Below are 12193 nucleotides of genomic sequence, written 5' to 3' on the forward strand. Positions count from 1 at the left end.
TCTTCAAGCTGTTCTCTTCAAGCTGTTCAGATTTCTGTTTTAGTCAAAYGAAATGTTAGGTTCCAATTTGCTTGTATGATTCTGGAAGACATTAGGGTGCTACTAACCAAAYGTAAAATAAAGGCACACTCCAATAAAGGCACAGCTCCAATAAAGGCACACTCTCCTTRCTGTACCTCAGAATGAAACCCAAAAAAGGCTGAGTTAAATGCACTTAAACGGGGCACTTAAGGGGCACTTAAAAGTGGTTCACTGAGTGTCTGTAGACTCAGGTTATTGGTATGTCAGTGGAGGGTGCTAAATCCAGTCATGGGAAGCCTCCRCCAGAGGAATGCAAGTTAATCAGATGTGGAAGTTCTTCAAGAGGATTCCACTGATCTGCAGCACCAGGCAGACAGACCACACTCAAGTGGTGCCCAGATCAAATGTRACTTTCTAAGGCAGCATCAGCCATCCAACCTGCATCTGGAAGCAAATGAGAAGTCRGTGCAGCCTCCAGAGAGTTGCTGTRAGAGTCTCCTTGTGGCTGATAWCTGTCCATCTTGCCCAGCAGGCTGGTAACTACGTTTAGACCTGGCAGCAGATTCTGAGTGATCTTCAGGGTTAGTCTTGAATACAGCCTATTGCAACAAACTGATCCTTAGATTAGTTCKACTTGGTGTTAGGGGATTCTTATTTTCTGCACAGCAATGTAAAGAAGGATGGTGGTTTTTTTTGTTTGTTTCTTTGTTTTTCCATTTTAGAAGTTGCGTAGAAATAGCGAGGAGCAGAAATACAGTAGCCAGGAAAGACCTAGAACTAAAAATCTCACCACAGTTGTGCAGGGTGTATGGCCTTAGTATTTTGTGTGCAAACTGTTATTTTGCAGCCCTTAATGACAGTAAATTTGAGAGGGCACCTAGGGTGACTCGGCCCTTTTGCTTGGGCATGTTTGGACAGCTCTTGTTACCTGGGATGAAGGAAGGTTAAAATCAAGAGTAGTCAAAGAAGAATGCCAAAAATTCCTTCAATGTGGGTGAGAACAAGCTGCCTCCTTCCCTGGCACCCGCTGGAGGCTGTGGTGTCTCAGTTTTGCCATTTCTTCGAGTGCTCTTTGATTTACTTTATCTTGTGATCCCCATGGCAGTGCCTTGGTAGGGGAGCTGTGACTGCTGCTTGGTCTATCCTTTGAGCAAGGGGATCAGCAAAATCCTTCCCTTTCTTGGCTCCTTCTGGGGGCAAGGGATGCCTGCTGCTCTGAGCATCCCAAACATGGGCCACCTCCCTACAATGTTGTGCTGTGAGGAGAGGTCACTGCCAAGGGACACAGTAGAAGGGGAGGCAGAAAGGGTGATGTCATGAAGTTGACTGAGCTTTCCACAGGGGGGAAAAGTGTAAAAATAATGATCACTCCCAAAGTTTTCACAAGATACCGAGTRCATTTGGAGAAGGAAAGGGGATRTAAATCCTACAACCCRCAGWTGAGTGTCTCTACATAATGTTAAGTTCAGTGATTTCYAAATTATAATGTTTGGAGTTGTACCAGAAGTTATCAGAAACTTGTGGAAGTGAAGGAGGACTGGGCTGGAAGAAYTGTTTCTGGTGAGGCAAAGTGTCTTAAAAGAGAAGCAGCATTTCCTATGCTGGCTGCCTTGTAAAATCAGCCTGTCACCTAAGCTGGCAAAGAAATATAAGATTCAGACACTGAAGTGATTAATTAATTATTTTATAGAAAGGATTGCATGATTTTCTGTGTTATGTGTTAGCATTGCTTTAGAATTAAAGTTCATAGGAGATTTTGTAAATACAGGAGGAGATGAGTAACTTGGTGCAACATATGGGAATAAGCAGAGTTCCTGCCCTACAAATATTCTGGAACTGCCTGCTGTAACCTCTCTCAATATTTAAATTGCATTGGAGGAATCTGAAAGCAAAAAAAAAAAGATGTTTTAAATCATGGTTASTAGGCCAGTAAAAATGAATTCCAAGATCATCTGTCAAAATTCACCAAGAAACTGGATCTGTGATTACATTATCAAGAAATTTGATTCCAGGCAGAGCCCACTGGCAGTTTTCCTTAATAAAGACCACACCATCAGATCTATATGGATGAGACTTTGATTTTTCTGTGCTCTGGATCCCTTTTCAGTATTTCACAAAAATTTTCTGGTTGCTGAACTGCAATTTCTCTAACTGTAGGTTTTGCCCTCTGATGAAGACCACTGCAACAAACCCTATAGTTGCTGCTCTTCAAATTATTTCCTCTTGTTTTCAGTATGAAATATCATCAAATCTACACTGATCATAGGGTTATTATTGYCTGGGTTTTTAAATGCCAGTGGTTGCCAGGATGCCTGCCCCATCTAGCCTTTGCTCTCTGTGGAGGGCCAAGTGGCTCCTTTGTGCTAAAAAGAAAATCATAAAGTCCATGTATGCGCCTTAATAGCATTTATTCAAAATACACAGGGAGTTCCCCCTCTATTAGCTGAGAGAGGTGTTTTATTTTTTTTGTTTGCATGTTTAAAGCCTGCCTAAATGCCAGCTTTTGTGTTGTGCATTCAGTCCCTACTGAACTGTRCATAAGAATGTGCCTCAGTTCATACATGGAAAACGTAGGCAGGCTGTGGTTYCCCAAAATGCTTTTGAAAAGGAGCTGGGACATTTTGCTTTATTGGCAGAGTAGTGAACTTGAAGAGACTGATCCTTAAAAGGAAATGCATTGTAGAGGCTCTGAGGTATTTCCATAGAGATGGCTGCAGCGTGCTTTCTATTGTCAGCCCTACATTTTAATCTTCCTCTGGTAATTACTTTTTGTAAGGTGCTTTTTGTGCCTYAGGTTTGTCACACATCCCATCTGTTTAGAGGATCAGCACTTTAAGTGATAGCACAAGATGATCTGCAGCAATGTCTCAGGAGTTTCGTTTCTTCACTTTTTTTAGTTGGAGATTAATTTGGTAAAGCATTTCAGCTGTAAGCAAATTGACAGTAATGGTGCTTCTGCCTTGTTTGGGATCAACRACCTCAGGAACTGCTTAGGGATGAAAAATCTGAATGCATGTTACTTGGTTTTCTTCAATGGCCATTTGGGATTTCAGGAGCAGCAGGCGGGTAACTCGGAATTATCCAATCCTGAAACCCTGGCAGGTCCCAATGGAAACAGTGAGCCCTTTCTGTTATTGCTGCTGATGMCCAAGTCAACCTAAGATCTAAAGTCTTTAAAAAGGAAGTTTTGCAGCTTTTCATTAGAAAGTAATAGTGACAGCTAAAACATTTAAAGATGCATACACCAGTGGACTGAGCATAGGTCCTAGCTCAAGGTAAAAGGGCTATTTTTGCTCCCTCCCAACCAAAAAATCCTGGGGTTCACACTGCCTATATGAGGGGCTGGGATGCAGCAAAGAAAAAGAAAAGAAAAGAAAGTGGATGAAAGCAGYAGTGGGGAGACATGGCTTCTGATAGTGTGGAGGGAGGAAACTCATGCCAGAGATGAGTTGGTTGGTTGGGAGATGCTGAGGAGGTTTGGGATGGCAAAGTATTTTCTGTATCAGATCACAGATAAAACCACAGTCAAGGCACAGATCTCACAAAGGCTCACTCAGTCCAGGCTCCCTACTTGAGATAACAATCTCAAACATTCCTTCCTTCTGGTCTTCCTTCTGCTCAACAGTATTGTGGTCGGTCACCTTCAGGAGAGATGTTATTTTCTTTCCAGAATAATTATCTCYTGCTGAATTTCTTGCAAGGAAATATGGAAAATAAGGCTTTGAAGTACCTGCCCTTGAATCATCTTAATATGCAAGATTAGAGCTGTAGCTACATTTGGTTTCACCCAGCTTTTTGAAACTGGAGTTAAAATTGAAAATATGTCTCATATGGTTCAAAATAGTACTAGTAGAGTGTTCCAACCCAAAACTTAGTAAACTGATCCGGATTTAACTTCAGAATTGTAGGGATTTTAGGAACATTTTACTAAACGGTGTAGGTCAAGCTGGTTTGCTTAGGTAAAGAGGCAGGGCTGTGCATGATGGATCTCCTCTGTTGTACTCATTGCTTTCCTTCACTTCCCCCACCTCTTTAAATTATGGCTCCATATAAGATCGATTAGTGTAAACTGCTGCTCACTGGGTTTAAGAGGAACAATTTTCTGCAGCTMCTTCACACTGGCTTGAAAGGAAAAAAAAATACCAAACATTCTGCTTAATTAAGACCTAAAGAGGCGGTGCAAACTTTTGATGATTAATTGAAGCATGCTTTAGACTGATGCATATTTAGTTATTATAATGTGATAATTTTATCTTGTTATACAAACTACTCCCTTTGGGAACATGATTTAACACTGCAAACACTCTGTGTTTATTGCATTGTTCATTATGAAAAATACACAGGATAAAAACCACAAGGAGATGTAACTGAACAGTATCTGTGTGGTGGGTGCAGGGAGTACTTCTTCCACCTGTAATGACACAACCCAGAGGCAGAAAAACACAATATTGTAACTCCCACAATATCTCTCCCTGTGAAGACTTGAGAACTCAGAAAAGTAGAGGCTGGAAAGTTAGATCTTGTACAGTATGTGGAAAGAATKTGTCTTTCTATTWCCTGGTGTAATTACAGAGGACAGCAATATGTGGGTTCTGCTGCATCCCCTCCTGTTACTATTCAGTAGTGTCAGTCCCATCTCCTCTTTGTCTCACCTGTAAGAGTGCCCATGCTACCTGTCACAAGTGTGACAGATCTGAGAACATGCTAACACTTCGCAAAAGCAGGTCATGAAGTTGCAGGCCCAGATGGAGGGGGTGCACTTATCAAAAAGTATTTTCCTTCACTTCAAAATGATCTGTGCCAGGTCTTGCAAATGATATTTTTGGGCTTTGCAAACATGTGTCAGCATAGCTGCGTGAGTCCTAAAAGTGATGGTGAATGATCTTTATCAGAAGAGCTGCTCCAGTGAGAGCTCACATGATGGATGTAGCACCGTGTCAGGATGAGCTCATGTTACTCTAAGCAGATATGCTAAGCCAGACAACCAGCAAAAGTCTGACTATGAGCAAAGGAGAGCATGGCCAATGTAATGCGCTGCTATAATTACTATGGAGTTGCTTTCTTAGTGCATTTCTAATCAGGAAAAGATTAGAATAATGATTGAAGACAGATAACCAGTCTTAAACTACTGGATTTGAGATTTCCCACTTCCCTGCGATCTCTTTGTGGCAAGTTCTTATAGCTGAGTGCTCTAGGAACAGGGATTTGATACTTTTTCCTGAAAGCAGGGCAGGAATCTGGTAAAGTGATTTTCAGGGAATTTGGCCTTGAAAAACAAAGGTTTGTGAAAAAGTGAGAGGAATTTTATCTAGAATGGAATGCTAGATACAAATTTCTGGTTTCAGATTATTTGTGTTTAGCAGATGACAGCACTTAAATCCCAAAACTCTGTCTTTTCTTATTTCACCAGTCTTAATGTTTTGAGGCTACATTGTGGCTTCTCACTGCTGGTAGAAACACATGAAGTACTGTATTCTGTTAGTGTTGCAGTCCGCTTTTTTTTTTTTTTTTTTNTTTTTTTGTCACTAAGCCTAATACACTGTAACAAAACATTCCTATTAGTTATTTTCACAAGGTCTGCTCTGATCTCTACTGCAAGTGGTATGAAGAAGGAAAGCCCACAGTCAGGTTTGGACCTTTATCATTGTCCCTAGCTGTCATCCACATCCATAGGCCGTAGGACACAGCTCTTTACTCTCCCAGGTACCAAGCGTGGGTTCCTTTCTTGGCTTTTCTTAGCTGCACTTGTAGCTGAAACAAAGGATTTGATTTTAGACAATTTTTTTCCTCCTGCTGGGCTGGACAAGACTCCTGTTGATGTTTCATAGCCATGTGATATTGGATGTTTTCTATTTCACTTGATGAACTGCATTGCAAAAAGTTAGAGTTGCATCCAAAATCGGCTTGGGCAAATTGCAAAACTGAGAGAGCAAAGATGGCATAAAAAGTGATGTATCCTTTTACTGTCGCAGGAAGTGTGTACTCTGAACCCCCTTTTGAAGCTCTGCTGTTTCCTGGCTGCTTTACCTGGCCATAYTCATTTAATCCTTTCGTAGCAGTGCTCCTCAGTCTATCAAATTGAAGAGGCATCTAGTTCTATTACTCCCTCTCTCTCTCCCTCTCCTCACCAGGATGTATCTTAGACGAAGTCTTTGGAAGAAGGAGGTGGACTGAACCTGACTGTCCAGCATAATCACCTGCAGAAAAGTGCAGAAAAAATAATGTGGCTTTTCCATGTAAACAGCTGCTGCTGGGAGCCTGTGTAATTAAAAATGAGCAATTGTGTGGGTCTTTCTCRTCATCCATGGGAGAAAGTTCATGTGGATCAGTGAACAGGAACTGAATGACAGCTGAGCTGTTCCCCCTATCAAATCACTCATGAAAGCCCCTGAGAATCCAAGTGGCAGATCTCTGTGTTTCCCCTTAAAAACTGTGCCCCAGACAAGCCAACCTGCTTCAAAAAGAGTTACTTCAGCGCCTACTTTGCCAGTGAACTCTCTTTCAGCTCTGTAATATTCTTTTTTCATTTATGAGAGTTCCTCTCACCAGAAATGAAGGCTATTAGAAAGGTATCACTGGTAGATCTTCYCTTTTCCAGAGATAAAATGCTTCTTATCAGTAGGAGAATATATGTTACTGTTATCTGAAACAAGAGTCTGCTGTCTGGTTCCTTTGATTCAGAGGATCGTCTGTTGTCCTGGTACATTCAAAGGGGCAGGTTCAGTCTGTCAGGAATTGGTTTATTATGGTGCAGAAGTAGCTGAATCAGGGTGCCTTTGTAAAAGCTCAGTACTTCAAATGGCTCAGGATAAAAATGGGGAGAAGAGCTCTCGGTGTGCCCTGGAGCAGTTGGCATCCTGGACAACACCAGTCTGCAGAGGAAGCTGCCCYGACCCCATGCAAAACCTCCATGGCAGCACCCTGCGTGGCTGTGTGATGTTACAGCCAGCTCAGGGCAAGCTTTTTGACCCTATAGATAGCTAGTGATAACTTTGGCCAAATTGTTTTGATTTCCCTTGGTGTTCAGTATATGAAGGCACCTCTAATATGGGCAAATCCCACTCTAAAGGGTAAGTGATACAATACATTAAACACAAATCAGTGCTATAACTTAGACTTAAATRCAGGTTTAAAGGCAGACAGTCTGATTAAAACTAAAAGGTCATTATTTTACATTGTAGGGTTTTATTTGGGGCTGTAAATCATAACACAATTTGTGGAAGGAAAAAAGTTATTAAACTGGCAATATTTATTCCAATAAGGTGAGTAAAATGCAGCACGTAGTTCTGAGTTATGATAGTCAGGGAAAGGAGCCAAATCACTCTGCTAAAAATTAGTTTGCCAATAATTTTACAGAATGATGACAGCGTAGCTTCAAAAACAAATCCTTTATAGGGAAATAGGATGGCTGCATGACAGAATCTCTAAGCTATGAATTCTCCACAGCTCATGGACCAGGAACTGCTTCAACAATTAGTCTGCAGGGATATTTTTTCCCAGAAGTTAGACAATGGCTGCTGTCTGTAACTGAAAGGTCATTCAGTATCATAAACTGGACATAAGAACTGAAGGATTCTGAGTTTTCAGTCAAAAAGATTCCTGCTACCTTATTGCCTTGATCCATTTAGTAGGCTTAACTATTCACTGCCATTGTCTGTGGAGCTGAGGTGGGGGTGATGAACACACAAAGATATTGTTGCATGTTGGTAAGTAAGCTCTGGGGTCTTTTTACATGGTGGAAGGCACATACGCCACATTCGTAACACACATTAGAGAAGAGCTCAGAAGAGGATTGGGAACTCTGAATTAAAATTTGACCAATGAACATAGTGGCTGAAAAGTAACCTGTCAGATTTTTGCCACAGCACTSCATCTTCTGCCTTGCTCAAGTCTCCTTTTCTGTGACTGCTGAATTCTCACATAARCTCCCTGTTTTGTACACTAGTCATTATTTCAAAATAATCCAGAAAAGGGGTGTTTCATGCTCCTTCTTAGAAGAGGGTCTGGTTAGAGACCTGCCTTGGTGCAGTACCTTCTGGCTGTGTTTTATCTCCAGCTTGCTGAGCAGAGCATCTCAGGGACTCACAGCCGGCTGTAAGTAAYGAGAACAAAGCAGCAATACCCACTAAACCTTCAGTCTCGGTTATGCATTTAATTAAAAAGTTGTGTGCTCTTAAATGCTCTAAAAAGTTTTTTAAGATTTCCAGGGATTTTCAGCAGTGCACCATTTTTGAAGCTAATCATCTTTTCCAGCCATTTTAGAAGCTTTGCCAGTCTGGCTGGCACAGGTCACTGGCTGCCTGTGGATGGACGGAGCTGATGATCACAGGCAGGCACAGTTCTGCTCTCTGACAGTGAGTGAGTTAGAAATAAGATGAGCTGGTGCTGTTTGTATCTAAGAGTAAGCGTGCAGATGTCTGAGGAAGGTGTTTGCATCTCATGTAAACATTGTTCTTATATTTTTGTTGTAGAAGATGATGTGTCAAATGTACAAATAATGTGTGCCTGGTGCCAGAAAGTTGGAATCAAGCGCTATTCCCTGAGTATGGGAAGTGAAGTGAAATGCTTCTGCAGCGAGAAGTGCTTTGCCGCTTGCCGAAGAGCATATTTCAAGAGAAACAAGGTAAGAGAAATAAGGAAAGATGTAACCTACATAGACATGGCTTTATTCAGGCCCAGCCTGAATCTCATTTAGCATCTAATAGAAACTCTTTTCTTTTGTTTTCTCTRTTCACCCAGTCCCTCCACTTTCCATCTGTATTGTCTGTTCGACTGTCAGACCTTTACTAACCTTCTTTCTTTCAGTTTCTCTCAGCTTGATACTTGGGTTTTGTGAGAGTCAGGGAATTTAAATACTAATAAACATTAACATAAGACTCCAAATTTGGCCCTAAAGCCTCAGAATACTTCCTACACGTACACAACGAAGAGGAGGTATCATAGAAATAGAGTTGGATTGTGTGTGACAGTGCCACCAAGTCCCGCGGCATTGGCATCATGGCCAGTGGGTAAATAAATGCTTTTAGGCCCTATGTCTCAGTCCCATCACAAGTAAATGGACATCTTTCCACTGCTGCCAGTGAGCTCTAGTTTCATTCTTTAAAAGTGTATCATTTTTAATAAATTATCATTGCTACAAAATTCAGACACTACAATTTTTGGGTTTGTTTTAATGCTAACATTCTAAGCAATGTTAGAACATCTAGAGTAACRTGAAAGCTCCTCCTACTCAATTTAAATTTAACTCTGTCTAAAATTAGAAAGCAATCCTAATATTGAATGTCTACAAAAATTGCTGTAATCACTGAAGCACAGTGCCTGAAAATGCCCTCTAGGTTACTTCAGCAGCTGTTTTTCTSCAGCAAAATTTGTAACATGTCATTTAAAGAAAAATAGAGATGAAACACTTCAAATTTTTAGTTGTTAAAAARGTAGCTGAGTCCTTTTGGTGTTCAATAATGTGAGCCTTTTGGTAGCTTTGTTATCTTAGAAATATTTATCATTCATAAAACCCTTTACATTTTGGTTTCCTAAATGATGACATTTACCCTCACAATTCAGAACATTCCAAGCCTGTCAAGTTCAAACTGACTTCAGGTCTTTAAATCTGGGAATCTGGTCTTTTACATCTGTCATAATAACAAATGAGTACATATGGATTCTAAACTCAAGATGCAATGTTGTAGCAAATTAACCTCCTTTATAAATTTGGGTCACATCATCCTGCCCCCCCCCAAAAAAAAAAAAAAAGCCTGAAGAATTAGGTTGCAAAAATCAGTAGAGTGGAATTTTAGTGGCAGTCTTGGAGAATTAAGCTCATAGTGTCTACTGGAGCAGACATGCAAGCAAAAGTCACATGAGTCTTCTGTGAAGAGTGTTGTTTACATTCTTTTTATCCAGAAAAATTGTAGAGGAGGGAAATACGTGCTCCTTAGATGCTCCTCATTTGAAAATAAATTCTYATGKGTGTGTGTGCATGTGCACACACACACATTTATGCACATGCAGTTCAGTGTGTAAGGCACAGTCCAGACACTCTGGGCTGACAGAATACAAATCTTTGTCAGCTGATGCCCCTGTGACTTCCTGTCACAAATTTACATAGATAAGATAATTCATAGCAATGGAGGCATTGTCAGTGATCCTGGTTAGGTGGTCCTGTTCATCCAGAACTGATGAGTACCAGATGATTTGGGAAATCTTGGAGAGGCAGATGAAAGAACTTGGTGTATTCTTTTTCACCTACAGCTTAGATCCTGAAATAAGAGGTTTAGATCCCCACTAACTGAAAATAAATGCATGTTAACATAATACATAGGTGTACTTCAACCTTCTAGTAATCCATTAGTAGCAGGATTTAGTAACAGTTTATGAGCATGAATTTAATCAGTGAGGCAGTATATGAAAAAGTTCCCTTTTACCTGACTTAGTATTTATTACCCTTGTGCTTTATTGGAGGCCTCCTTGTCGTTGTGTTATGAGAAAGGATGAATTGGAGCTTCACATTCTCCTTGGTTCCCTTTCCCACACCTCTGTTAACTTCTTCTGGAAGATGCTGAATAGTTCCATCCAGAAAGTTCTCTGTATTCATTATTTTGTATGTGTATACACACACACACACACACACACACACACACACACACACACATATGTAAACAAAATAGATATTTCTATTTTTTTTTGTATACCGTCATATCCCTGTGAAATGTTCTATTATTCACTAAAGAGCTTTCAAACTAACAAAATGTCATATGGGAGCGCTTGGCAAAACATGGTGAGGAAACATTATTGATAACACATTGATTGGCTCTGCTTCAAAGCTAARCCAGTGAGTTAAATTTTCTTTCTCTTTGGACCTGTGGAACCTGGAATTTCACAGGATTGACTGARCAGGGAAAATCAGTAGCCAGCCCTTGCATGTGTGTTCATGGCATTAAATGATCAGGGGATAGAATATTTAGGAAGTGTTGCTGTTAGATTAAGACAAGCACAGTAGAACTCAGCAGACCATCATGCTTCTTGTTTTGCACTTTGCCTGTTGGTAACRGAGCGGAGTCTTGAGGAATAAGATCAAAAGAAACCAGGCTACAATAGTTTCAGATTTAACTGCTGACCTTTGCTCTRTTACTGCTGTTCCAACAGCGTACCTGTCTTCTCCATGAGTCTAATGCTTATTTATGTATTTTAAGGAGTTATGCCACTCTACACTTTCTCATTTTTCAAACAGAGGAGCAAAACAGTCACGTTTCACCTGCCTTATGCATGTTTTAAACAGTGGGTCTCTGCCACAATATAGTGTTGTATTACATTAAATATGTACAGCTGCTGARTTTCTGGGAGCTGATATGACTTTGTGGTCACTTTATTTAAAGCTTGAATTTCCTAATGGATCACATTTAGCAGTCTTCCCTGCCTCCCCTAGATAAGAAGTGCTGCTATAAGTGCTTGCCTCAAATGATAGGAGTGTTTGAGCAATAAAGAATAARTCATCACTAATGCCTCAAAAGAGCACTAAGTAATGCTGTGAATTATCCRTCCCTGAATGACAATTGCTGTGTTCAGAATGAGCACTTTTGTAATCATCAGAATAAAAAAAATCCTTCTCCCATAGACAGGGCAAATACACACTGTGGTGCTGCATGCCACAGATTCCCAACTGAGAGAAGGTTTGACACGAGACCACATTGAAGTGCCTTGAAAATGGTTCAGAAAGCCCCAGGTCAGCGGGGCACTGGTTGCTCCCGATTTCTAACTCCTTGCCAGCCCTCTCCTGCACTAGGTTTAGTGAGAGTAGCAACAYGCTGGAATCAGCTGGTACCTCCCTGGCCAGCTGATGGGAGGTGCTGAACCCAAGGTGCCCATCAGGCTTTCCTGCCTTTTGTCCTGCTGGAATTGTGTCTATTTGTGCTCCAGAAGTATCTTCTGCAYCCATACATAGCCAAGGTTGTCAGGAAGTTTTGTGCCTGGAATGGGAAGTTTGTGAGGAGAAAGACTGAAGCAACTTTAAGTTGCTTTTCTTATAAGAAATGCAAATTTTGCTCCAGGTATTTTGAAGTCATGACCATTTAAAATTCTATCAACCAGCAGCTGTGCCTTGCAAGAATAGAAATATATATATTTTGAAATTGTAATGGCTCTTCCAACAGAGTAAGTTTATCTAAATTATCAGAGA

General features: G+C 40.7%; 1 protein-coding gene across 2 annotated transcripts in view; it reads left to right on the top strand.

The window, feature by feature from the left end:
* Window positions 1-12193, top strand: part of SOBP (sine oculis binding protein homolog) — a 109809-nt gene that overhangs the window by 14671 nt on the left and 82945 nt on the right. For both annotated transcript variants that reach the window (XM_057390137.1, XM_057390138.1), the window contains exon 4: window positions 8493-8644. In XM_057390137.1, the coding sequence (XP_057246120.1) occupies window positions 8493-8644 (152 nt within the window). The remainder of the gene's footprint in view (window positions 1-8492; window positions 8645-12193) is intronic.

The sequence above is a fragment of the Malurus melanocephalus genome, unplaced genomic scaffold (assembly GCF_030028575.1).
Source record: "Malurus melanocephalus ecotype Western Australia unplaced genomic scaffold, MMel_1.1 scaffold_23, whole genome shotgun sequence".
Lineage (NCBI taxonomy): Eukaryota > Metazoa > Chordata > Aves > Passeriformes > Maluridae > Malurus > Malurus melanocephalus.